The 13000-nt window shown below is 42.7% G+C and overlaps 1 protein-coding gene across 1 annotated transcript in view; it reads right to left on the minus strand.

Moving 5' to 3' along the window:
* Window positions 1–8987, minus strand: part of STK26 (serine/threonine kinase 26) — a 57606-nt gene extending 48619 nt beyond the window's left edge. Inside the window, exons 1-2 of the mRNA XM_006162610.3 lie at window positions 8837–8987; window positions 8606–8756 (exon numbers count right to left, since the gene is read on the minus strand). Of these exons, the coding sequence (XP_006162672.1) occupies window positions 8606–8647 (42 nt within the window). The 5' untranslated portion in view covers window positions 8648–8756; window positions 8837–8987. The remainder of the gene's footprint in view (window positions 1–8605; window positions 8757–8836) is intronic.
* Window positions 8988–13000: the final 4013 nt, after the last annotated feature.

Consider the following 13000-nt stretch of genomic DNA (forward strand, 5'->3'; position numbering starts at 1 on the left):
GTCTCTTTAGGGACCACATGCATCCTATAGCAAGAATCTCTCTCTCAAAACAACAACAAAAAACCTGTGGAACCACCATTCTTTCATAAGACACAACTAAGTCAAATGCTACTATTGGGGCCAGCAATTAGCGTAATGGCTATGTCGCTGGACTCTCACGTAGTCAACCGCGGTTCGCGTCCTGGACCCGGTGGCTTAAAACTCACGCTGGGCATGTGTGCGTGTGTGCCCAAGATCCTGAGAGGAGAATGGAGGAGAAGGGATTGTGGTGTGGCCATCCCCCCTGGGGGGTGATTTCTCGCTTTCTGTCTCTCTGTCTGGCAAGCGCACGCGCCCTATAGCGAAAACCTCTCAAAAAAAAAAAAGCTACTATCAAGATGTTCGAAATTCTATTGGATTTCTACTTTTTAAGGCACTATAAAATGTGAACACCTGTGGGAGCAGTAACACGTTGAACCATTAATTAAAACATTTTAATCTGACTGAAATGATCACATTTTTTTCTAATGTGACAAAGGTGTTTTATTTTTTCATTGTTTATTTTGGGGGCTAGCAGGTGGCTAGGTAGTTAAGGTGCTGGACTCCCACATGGCTGACCATGGTTTGAGACCCAGACTAGTGGCTTGAAAAATCACACCAGATGTGTGTGCGTGTGTGTGTGTGTGTGTGTGTGTGTGTGTGCGCGCCCGTGTGTGCGCGCCCGTGTGTGCGCGTGCACACTCATGCATGCCCAAAATCCCAAGAGGAGAATGAAGAAAGGATTGTGGCATGACCAATCTCCCTGGAGGTTGATTTCTCACTTGCCCTCTCACTGTCTCTCTCTTCGCGAGTGCACCAACCATATGCCAAAAACCTAAAAAAAAAAATAGTTTGTTTCAGGGAAAGGAGAGGACAGAGGGAAAGGACTAGAGGCAGGTAGGTCCTAGTCACCAATCAGAGAACCCAGAGAGCCATGGGAAAGTACAAGTTGAAGGAAGGAGAAAAGAGGAAGAAAGAAGGGGAAGGGAGGGGACAGGAGGTCATTTTTCCCAAAAATGCAAATTTGTCTGGTATCAGCCCTGGTTACTAGGAAAGCAGTGAAGCTCATTTTTCTCTCAAAGACCAGGAAGGCAAGGGAATGAGAGCTTCAGTGTAAGGATAGCTAATTAATTACAAGTATATTTTGCTAAACATATTATGCATACTATATTAAAATAATTTTAGTAAGTATGGGAAGTCTACATTGCACACACATAAATTTGCCTTTATGATCCACAGAATTCAAGCATTATACAATGTATTTAAAGACACATTCAGAATTGAACAAATAAGAAATGCCCAGTCTATAGGGCCAGTCAAGCAGCTCAGTAGTTAAAGAGCATAGAGAGCCAGAAACCACATGGCCAACTGAGGTTCAAATCCTGGCACCAGTGGCTTAAAAACACACACTGGGGACATGTGCATGTTTGCCTCAAATCCTGACAGGATGGAGAAATTGAAGAAAAGGGATTATAGAAAGACAACATCCCCCTGGGGGGGGGTGCTTTCTCTCTCTCTGGAGAGTGCACACACCTTCTTAGCAATTAAAAAGAGTCTCTCGTGATTGTGCATACTCTTTACCAATTAAAGAGAGAGAGAGAGAGAAAGAGAAGTGCAGTCTATAGTATATTCATTAGCCAATAGTTTTGCATATAATTTTTACCTAAAAGTATAAAAAAAAAAAGTACAAGACATAATCCCTGGCTTCAAGGAATTTTCAACCTCATTTAGGAGACAAGTGTATACATAGAAACAAATCTAAGGCAGTTAATATAAATCAAGGACTGAACTGTCTGCTACTGACAACAGACATAATAGATGCTTGGAAAGGGGAAAAATGGCTATAGCCTGAAACATTCACATAAGCTGACGGAGAGGGGGAAGTGGAGACTTGGAGAATCAGATAGAAATTAGCCAGTCACTGGCAACTGAATTGTAACTGGCATGGTAGGGCAATAGGGAGTTCTTGTTGGGAAGTAGTGAAAACTAAGTTTATACCTATACAAAAGAGAAAGATATCAAAAAGTATAGAACACTGAACAAGGGGCTTTGGATCTGATGGAAAGGAGTGAATGGGTTTCAATAGAAAAATATGAGTTATCGAGCAGAAAAAAAGGTGAGCTAATGACAGTGTTTTCATGTGATTAGCCTAGCATCGTTTCGCAGGATGAAGTTACCAAACTCATTGTAGCACCTTTTATAAAGAAGCTCAAAATATACTCTACACAGATGGTTAATTCATTCTAATAACCTCTCATTCAGGCAAAGGAAATGCAGCTTTTATTTTTCCCCATTTTGTGGATGATTTGCTGAAGGTCACTGACTAAATGAAACGCTGAATAAAAAATACAGTATTATAATATTCAGTAGTTCCTAAGTACCAGTTACATTATATTTTCTCATTTTCTGTGACTCAAGCAAAGGAGGTACATGATGATAGATTTTTGTGCTCAAGCGCCATTTCTAGACCCTTGTTACCCTCCAAGGCTCACATCCTAACCTATCATACCCACACCCCGTTTCTCTCTCCACAGCTCCAGCCCCTAGTTTCAAACCGTCCAACTACCCCCACCTTTCCCAGCTAGCTAACAGTTAGCTTTGATTACTTTATTTTCACTGATTTTCTGCTATTATCATTGGCATACTGAACACCTCTGCATCAACTACTCAACAAGGACAAGGGATTGGGTTCATCAATGCAAGGCAATGTTTTCCACCTCTTTCTGCCTCAAACTGCAAATCTAATTAGTTCTTTCAGAAAGTGTAAGAAAAGTATGAAGCTGAAATACTGAATTCTGGTACCAAACTGAATTCCTCCAGCAATTTACATTTCCTGATAGTTAAATAAAGAATTCACCCCACTTTACTCCCTCCTGATCTTGACACATTTTCTTGTACTCGCATGCATCTTAAAGTCACCTTTCTTTTCTTGAAACCTATGTATCCTTTCTCAGGAGGGCCTTCACTTTCACATAATCTCTGTAGCATTATGAATCTTTGCCTCCTTGGTGGCTCCTGTCCTTCACTTCCAAATAAACTGCCTAGTGTTAAGTAGATTCTTGGTAAATGTACAATGAGTGACTAAAGTGCCAGCTTTATATCTTGGACTACTTATTGGACATTTTTTTCTTTGTCATCTCACTGTAACCTTAAAATTAGTGAGTCTAATGGACCAGTCGATGGAGGAATGGCTACACCACTGAACTCCCACATGGCCAACCAAGGTTCAAGTGCTGGACCTGGAGGTCTAAAAGTTATGCCAGGAGTATGTGCATGCCCCAAATCTCAAGAGGAGAATAGAGGAAAAGGGACTGCAGTGTGGTCATCCCTCCTGGGGGGTAATTTCTCACTTTCTCTCCAGCAAGGGCACACACCCTATAGCAAAAATAGAAAGGGCACCACCTCTCAAGCAAAAAAATAAAAAAAAAAAAAAAAAAAAAAAAAAAATTCATGAGTCTAGGACAGACATCACTAACTTCCTACCAGATCTGACTCTTTCACGTTGAATTTCAATGTCTTTCAGGTGTATCATAACTCTCCCAGTTCCCCATAATCAACACAACAAAGACTTTGACTCCTCCTTCTGTAACTAGCTAATTATTATTAAGTCTGGTAATTAAATTATCTCCCTCACAGTACTAGGCATATGGAAGGCAATCTGTCAAAGCAAGATCCACTGCATCTGTACAGTTACAATGAGCCCATCAAAATAGGCTCTGTAGATCTAACCTCCCAGTCACCCATTCATCCAGTTTTGAGAGTTATCTTCTTGTACATGACTTTGCTCACTGATTCTCTCTTACTCCGAATTTTCTTTTAATAGATTTTTTTTTGGGGGGGGGAGGGACAGGTTTTTTGCTATAGGGCAGGTGCGCTTGCCAGAGAGACAGAAAGCGAGAAATCACACCGCAAGGGGAATGCCACTCCACAATCCCTTCTCCTCCATTCTCTTCTCGGGAGCTTGGGCATGCACGCATACGTGCCCAGCATGAGTTTAAGCCACCAGGTCCAGGACTCAAACCGCGGTCAACTACATGGGACTCCAGTGACATAGCCATTATGCTAACATAGCCTTCCCAGAACCCAGTAGCTGGTCTCTTTTAATAGAATTTTTTGACATAGGGTGAGTGTGTTTACCAGAAAGAGACAGAGAGAAAGGGAAAGTGAGAAATAACCCCCCGAGGGAACAGCCACTCCACAATCCCTTTTCCTTCATTCTCTTCTCAGGATTTTGGGCATACAAGCACACGTATCCAGTATGATTTTCAGGCCACTAGGTCCAGGACGTGAACTGTGAAGTTGGTGTCATGTGGGGCCCAGTGCCTTAAACACCACACCACCTGCTTACCCAAAATGTTCCCTACTGTTGATAGACTACCATAATCTAGAGCCAAACCAGTTTTCTCAATTTATCTATTATTTCTCTAGAGGAATTCTTCACTGTAGCCCAAGAGATTTTATTCTGTTCTTAAAGCTTGTGCATGTATGTATACATAAACACATGTGTTTTTACTTTCGCTTATTCATGACAGGTCTTCGAAAAGTTCATGGAAAATGTACATTATGAAAAATCTATGCACATATATTTTTTTGCACCAAAATAAGCTCATACTTTAATTCCTTTTTATTTTTTTAATGAACTTTGTGAAATGTCCTCATGTATATACATTTTCTCAAGCTATTTCCCTGCTTGGAAATGCCCTCCCAAATATGGATCTTTCAAATAATTTGTGGCTGGGTTACCTCCTAGAAGCCTTCAACTCTTCCAGCCAGAAAGTATTCTTAGAGTGAGTTCACAGATTTTGCATTGTTTGCTATTTCATGTACTAGTTTTAACAACCTGAGAAGGTTTTTAAGATCTTTAAGAGCAGATCATGTATTGCACTACTGTAGCCTTCCCAGAACCCAGTAGCTAGGTTCTCCAATGCCAGGCAATGCTTTTTACTCTTAAATAAAGTCCTCAATAAAGTGTTCCTTAATCCTTAAACTTCACTGGCATTTCACATCTCAAATAACCATTTTAAACTTGTACCAACTTGATCACATTTAAGGATATATGAAGACTAATTTTAAAACTGCTTTTTCTTCTCCTCCTTTGTAAATTTGCTACGGGGCATGTGTGCTCACTGGAGAGAGATAGAAAGAAGGAGAGACAGAGGAAAACTGAGAAAGCACCTCCCAGAGGGGATGGCCATGCTGCAATCCTTTGTCCTCCATTCTCCTCTCAGGATTTTGGCCATGCATGCACACATGCCCAGCATAATTTTCAAGCTGCTAGGTCCAAGAGTCTAATCATTCACCTGGCCATGTGAGATCCAACCAACTTAACCACCATTTCACTAGTTGACCCTAATTTTAATATTCTTTAGCAGAAATTAAAAACTTACTCAGTGAGTTGCATAATATGTACCATAAAATATTTGTACTCTAATTCAACACTGAACTTTATTTTTTCACCTACATTTCATGAAAGATTTAGCAATTTAAAGTATTTGTCTTCATAAATTCTAATGCAGGTACTGAGGGAGCATAGCTTAAGCTTAAGTATGATTTATAACTGAAAACTTCAAAGGGACAAAAAATCAGGTTTTAAATCATTAAAGAAAAAATATCTAAGTGGAAAGAAAGGTTTTTTTTTTTTTAAGTTGTACTTCAAATGTTTTTCAATAGTTCAGCTACTGGTATGGAAAATTCCTTTAGTTATATACTAAAGAAATGATCAGAAATTAAATACAAAAATTCATACCCTCAACATTTAGTGTAATATGGCAAAAATTTTCATTACCACAGTATTAAGAAATATCAACAATATGAGTTTGAATAACTAATTCATAAGGAAGAGTTTTCACTGGACCCATTCCTGGGTTTTCTTTCTTCACTCCAAGTTTCTTTTCTATTTTAAACTAGTGGCAACAGAAATTACTTTGTTTGAAAGTCAGGAATGTTGGACGTCTTAAGTGATAGAACAGGTAGCTTAGATTCTACTTCACGTCTCTCCTCAGAGGGAGAAAAACATTGCGGATAAAGTAATTTTGTTTTTATTCCTGGAAAAATCATTTTTTCCATCAATCTTCATAATATTCTAAAATAAACTGTTAGAAAGTTATAGGTTAGAAAGTTATAGGCTGCTCGACCACTTCACCCTGATTGGTAGAAATACTATACATTCATTTTAAGAACACATGGTTAATTCAAGTTTTCTTACTACTCTAAAGGTCCAAAATTCTTTAACAAAACTCTAGAATTTTACAAGTTTATGATACATTTTCTGTATCTTGGCTGCAATATCTTTTTGCATCAAAGACGAGTAAAAGTCATCTAGGCTCACGAGCCACATTGCATGTGGTCTAATTTATGTTTAGTGTATTTTATGATTTAAACTATGGAAAAAACTTTTGTATTGCACCAAGTGCTTAAGAACCATATCTAGAAAGAAAATAGAAATAAGAAGTTAAGAATTTACTGTTTCATTAAGATAAAATGACAACTGTCCCTGTCTTCTTTGCTAATATTGAGATGAATACTCTATAGAAATTAGATCAGACAAAGTAATCACAACTTTTGGAGGGCATAAGTGAAAGAATTTGTAATTTAGAATATGTGATTCAAACTCGAATTCACCTTAATTAAGATTTTTAAATTCAAGAGATAGGCAACTCAGATAATTAAACAAAGCAGGGAGCAGCAAGCAGTTCTAAACCATATAAATCAAAGTCAATACAAATCAAATGAAGACTAGAAACTATATAAATCAAATAAAATCAAGGCATATGAAATAAAGACCAGAAAGAAACCATTTTCTTCTCAGCACACAAGGGTCCCCCAGAATTGCAAACCTGATGAAAGGGAGGCGCTCTGCTGATGCCCACATGCAGGAGTGCACACACAATGGGGAGAGAGAAGCACCGAGACCCTCAGAGACAAACTTCACATCTGTCATGTTCTACTCTCCACATAATGGGAAGGAGAGCAGAGTGGGAAAAATTCACTTTCTTCCAGATGGGAAAAACTGCAGCTAGTGCTACAAACTACTCATTCCCTTGATACAAAGGCAGAACTGAATGAATGGGGTGGACAGGGTGGAAAGGCAGCAAGGGAAGAAGAGAAAGGGCCCAAGAAGAAGAAAGTTCGGCATTTTGCAAAGCTTGAATGAATTAACCTTTTTTTAAAAAAAAATCAACTATTTCTCATTTCTCTCTCTCTCCCTCTCTCCCTCCCTCCCTTCCTCCCTCCCTCATTCCCTTCCTCTCTTTAATTAAGCATACATCAGTTTCCTGGGAATCAACTCTGATCTGCCCTCAATGCAGCTAAAAGGCCTGGTGCTTAGGACGCCTCAGGAGTCTTAGGTTACATATAATGTCCTACACAAGAGGCCTTTTTTCAGTGGTGGCCGTGCATAAAACGGGGCCAACTCCTAACAAACAAACAACAACCCAAAAAAGAATTCTGTGCATCAGTAAGTAAACTGAGGTCCAACTCACAGTGGCTTTTGCTCTACCATAGAAACATAAGCTATTTACTACTCTAAACATCTTTTTCTGAAACTAAAAAAGTTTACTTTCATATTTTTAGAAAATCATCAGGGACTGAGGCTTTAGCGATTTTAGCCTCTGACCTATTTATAAATTGGTTGTTTAAACTATCTAGCAAAGACATAAAATACAACATGAATGCTTTAAAAAGTTGGATAACATGGAGCAGATCGTCTGAAACGCACCCATTTAAAAACACGACAGCATAAAATGTCTCAGGACGTAGCTTTTGTTTGGTACAATAAAACTTTAGTGGGAGGGGATCATTTGGGCTGGGTAGCCCTCCAGTAAGAAGTTAGGTTCCTTGTCCAGGACAAAAAGCTCCCTTTAACCACAAACAACAGTTATCTTGTGGGAAAGGCAGGGAGAGAGGGCTTTCAGGAAGTCATCACCTCAGCAACTCTGAACAGGACTCTGCGTTTCTCAAGTCAACCTATGGGATGGGCCAGGTAGGGGAGCGACAGCCAACTTCACCCTTACGAAGCAGCACCAAAATGGAAAAAGTCGCCTCGCTCTTCGCTCTACGCACACAGGAAGAGCTCAATTCAACGCCGCCGCCACCACCACCCCTAGTCTTGCCCCGCCCCGTGTGTGTGTGTGTGTGTGTGTGTGTGTGGGTGTGTTGTGTGTGTGTGTGTGAGTGTGAGAGAGTGCGCGCGCGCGGGGCGGGGGGGAACGACTTGCGTCTTACCCCACTAATTCCGAGACACCTCCATGTCTCCCAGGTTAAGTTCCCGCACCCCCCAGCACCCCAACCGTGCCACGTTCGGCAGGCGCAGGTGTCTCTCGCTCTGGCCTATTTTATATGCCTCCCCCACCCCAGTGATCCCCACCTAGCTGCGCGCCCCAGCCCCTCCGCGCCTTCTCAGCGTAGAGCACCACCTAGCCTAGACGCCAGGAAACACCTCGTGCCCAATTCCCGGGTCACCTGGCCAGATCGCCTGGCCCTGCCTACAGGGGAGCCCTGGGGCACCCCTCCCCGCGGGAGCCCAGCACCTAGCGCGCCGGGCTCCCCGGCAGTCACGTGGGCAGCGGGGAGGCCTGGCCTTCCTCACCTGCATCCCGGGCACTTGGACAGCCACCGGTGAGTGGGCCATGAAGGCGACTGCTGCTCCGCACCGCTTCTGCGGCGGTGGCGCCTCGGGCTCAGACTGGCTCCTCCTCCAGGGGTAGCTCGGCGGCCCTCCCTGGCTTTTCGATTGGGGCCTGAAAAGACATACAGAAGTGGGGTTACCGGGCTGGGAGGTGGGCAGTTCGCGCCGCGGCTCCGCTGGGACTCAGTCTACCTCTCAGGCGCCCGCCCGCCGCTGACGCCGCCGCCTCCGCTGCTGCTCCTCTTCCTGAACGCTGCGCTCTGTGTGTGGCAGCGGCTGGGACCTGGGCTCGAGTGATGCCGCTCGTCTGCGCCTCCCCGCTTTAGGAAGAGGAGGTGGAGGCGCCCCAGCAACACGCCCGCTCGCCTGGCCCTGGAGGCGGGTGGGGGGCCGTTGGCCCTGCCCCTGCCCCAGAGCCGGGCGGTGTCGGGGGAGCTAAGACTCCTGGCAGTGAAGGAGTTTGGCTGGGGATTCTGGAGCCTGAGAAGGGGGAGACTCTCCCGGCACGCGGAGAGAAGAAACCGGGGACTGGGAGACCTGCAACACGGCTGGGCCTGGAGGAAGAAAGGAAGAGTTTGGGATACCCTGGGGTATGAGGGCGTCCCAGACGCAGCCACGTTGCAGGCGAGCGTGCGAGGCTGGGGCACATTCAGCCTCAGAGACATCTGGGGTTGCAACTTGGGGAGAGTTGGAAGTCTTTCTCGGCTCCCCGACCTGGACGACAGTGGAGTCACAGAGTGCAGCTGAGTCGGTGGACCCCCGTTCTTTCCTGCGGTCTGGTTGCAGCCTGGGGCCGCTCCACTGGGCGGATCCGTGGCCACTCGCCTGCTTTCCGGGTTCCCTGTCCCCAAACAAGCTTCAGGTGACTTAAATCTGAGCCTCCCCCTACCTATTGGGCTATCTCTTGGAGAACGGCCAGATTGGGGCTTCTCTCTCCCATAAGTTCTGCACATGTAAGGGAGAGAGATCGGAAAACAGATGGTATGTCGGCAGAAAAATTAATGAGGGTAATAGAGGCATGGGGAATGAGACTGGATCATTAGCAGTACGTATTATTGAATTGAGCTCACACAGCACTGGTTTCTGCAACTCGCTGCCTCCGCCCTTTTTAAGTTCTACTCCAGAAGGGACACAAGCTCTTTTGAGAGTTCCCTAATAACAGTAGGAATGATAATAATAGCAATTACGGGAATCTCATTATTGAGGCACCTTTGGGAATACACAAGGGGTTAATTACATTTTAAAAACCTTATATACGATTTCCAGTTTGAAAAAAGGAGAAAGTTCTTTACTTTGCAGTTTGTTCTAGGTCTATACTCAACATGAGGGGTGGCTGGGGAGGGCTCTAGTAGATGCTCAGTAAATGTGTCTCTTTTTCTTTTTTCACCTTTCTCAGAGAATAGCATATGCTTATTATCAATATCATTATTATTGATGGGTGGTATTTTCTTTGTGCCAGAGACTGCTAAGTGTTTTGTATCTGTTGACTTGTGAATATTTACAAGGCTCTTCTGGGGTTGTACTGCTTTCCTCTCATCTTACAGAAGAAGAAAAAAAGCTCATTTAATTGAATAATTTTACTCAAATATTGTGCAGTTGAGAAGTGGTAGATCTGGGAATTCAAACACAAGTCCTTCTGACTGGTGATAAAGTTACTATTTCCTCTTTGGTTTCTGGTTATTTTTATTTTATTTTATTTTATTTTTTTGCTATAGAGTGCATTCACTGGCCACTCAAACTGCAGTCGACTACATGGGAGTCCAGGAACATAGCCATTATGCCAACTGCTGTTCCCTCTGGTTGTTTTTACTGATGATAAAGGATATAATTGGGTTTTCCTTATCCCTAGTTCCAGGCCTTCATTATTTCTAACTTGCTGGCAGCCCCAATCTAGTCTCTATTTCCCACCCATCTAGCTCACAATTAATGCCAGCCTATCCAGAAACCTGCAGTGCCACCTAAACTTTAATGTGCATAGAAATCTCTTAGGATACTTTCATATTTTTAGAGAGTTTTTTTGCTATAGGTTGCATGCACTCGCTGGAGAGGCAGAGACAAAAAGTGGGAAATCAACCCCCCAGGGAGGATGGCCATGCTACAATCCAATCTCCTTCATTCTCTTCCTGGGCACACATGCAAACGTGCTGGGCGTGAGTTTTAAGCTGCTGGGTTGGGGAGTCAAACTGTGTGCATCCAGCAAGGTAACCATTACATGGTCTGCTGGTCATTGCAAAAGTGTGGATTTGGTTCTCACACGTCTGGAATGGGCCCAAGAGTTTGCATTACTAATACTCTCCCAAATGGTGCTGATACTGCCCATCCTTAGGTCACACTTTGAGTAGCAAGCACTGGAATCAGGCTCCACGGAAGCCCATCTCAAGTCCCACCTCCATTGGGCCTTCTTAATTGCTCTAAGCACCTCTTCAAACTCCTATAGCATGTCAGTGGGAACAGTGATTACATTATAATTCTTTCTTCTTTCATGTATGTGATTGTTTTGTCTGCCCAACAAAATTATTAGGTCCTTGAGGCCAGAGATCCAGCTTCTCTCATGTGAGAGTAAGTCAGGTGGAATGGCATCTGTCTGAGGGCAAGCTTAGTGTTTGTTTTGTTCATTACTGTATCCCTTTAGCCTAGAATGCTAGGCACCTATTGATAGTAGGCCCTCAATAAATATTTGTTGAATGAATCAATGAGTGAAGAATTTTTTTGAATTCTTCACTGAGGTTACTAGGCATGTAATGGATTTACTGTTTCTTTGATGCCGGATTGAACTCTCTTAGACACTGCTCCCGCGGAACCTTTAGAATGTTGTCTTTATTATGTGTTACACCTGTTATTGTTTTGTCTCTTAAATTCTTTGCAATTGCTTTAGAAAAAAATTTTAAGTTTGCTGTAGGATACACATGCTCACTGCAGAGAGAGAGAAAGAGGGAGAGAGAGAGAGAGAGAAAGAGACTGAAAGAGAAATCATCGCCTCGGGCGTATGGCCATGTCACAATCTCTTCTCCTCCACTCTACTCTCAGGAGTTTGGGCACACATGTCCTGCGTATTTTTCAAGCCACCAGGTCTGGGACTTGAACTGCACAGTCAGCCATGTGGGATCCAGCTGCCTTAACCAGCATGTCACCTGCTGGCCCCTCTTTCCAGTTACTGTAATTTTAATAAATAAGTAAATTAAGCATATCATAAAGAAGGGAGTAGTGAGGTAATGTATGAAGGCCATGGTTCTCAACCTGGGGCAGTTTTGCCTCCTAGACAACAATTTTGGGTGTCACAAACAGGAAGGGGGTGTTACTGGCATCTAACGTATAGAGGCCATACTGCAGTGTGCTGGCCAATCCCTTCAGTGAAGAATTAACTAGTGCAGGATGTCGATGGGGCTCAGGTCTGACAAACCATTCTCTATGCTCTTTGCATGGAGGCTCCTAACCAAGAGACAGACCTTGGGAGTCACTACTATTCTCTAAGGACTTTGGTTCGGTGTAGTGGCTGAAGCTGAAGGAGAGAGAAGAGAAGTACATAGAATATTGGGCTCATCAGGTGTACACTAGACACAAAGTGGTATTCTTTTTTTTTTCTCATGCTTCTTTGTATTTTTTAAAATTTGCCAGAGGACACACACACTCACTGGAGAGAAGCAGAGAGAGAAGGGGTGGGGAAAGTGAGAAAGCAACCCTGCCCCCATGCGGAATGGTCATGTTGAAATCCCTTCTCCTCCACTCCTCCTTTCAGGATTTTAGGCATAAACACACACATACCTGGTGTGTTTTACAAACTGCCAGGTGCGGGACTCAAACTACACTGATGGCCATGTGGGATCCAGGTGCCTTCACCAGCATACCACTCACTGGCCCTAACACAGTATTTATGTTACCTTTGTACTGCACCATGGAGCATCGGCCCCAAAAGAGTGAATACAACTTAATGAAAAATAATATTAAATAAAAAGTAACTTTAAGTTAAAAAAGAATGATTTCTTTTAAAAATATTTAATCGGCAAGTGTGTTCTAATGTACCAGGCGTTGCTCAGGAGCCTTCAAGTGTATTAACTCATACAGATAAATTGGATATCCTACTCCACTTTACAAAAATTAAAGTTAGGGTTTCACATTGATCATGTCTTTGACTTGACTAATATCACCGTATTCATACTGGGAAAAAACATATTGTACATTGTAAAGATACACAGTGATTAAGTTTTAAAAAGTATATATGTATAAATAAAAATTTAGAAATCACGTTGTTCCCCATAAATATATATTTATTATTTATTAATTAAAAATATAACAAAGAAAATTAACTCATGATTCAATAGTTCAGGTTATTAGATGCTGTACTGATACTTGGAAGTA

Source organism: Tupaia chinensis, unplaced genomic scaffold, assembly GCF_000334495.1.
Source record: "Tupaia chinensis unplaced genomic scaffold, TupChi_1.0 Scaffold140308_1, whole genome shotgun sequence".
Lineage (NCBI taxonomy): Eukaryota > Metazoa > Chordata > Mammalia > Scandentia > Tupaiidae > Tupaia > Tupaia belangeri.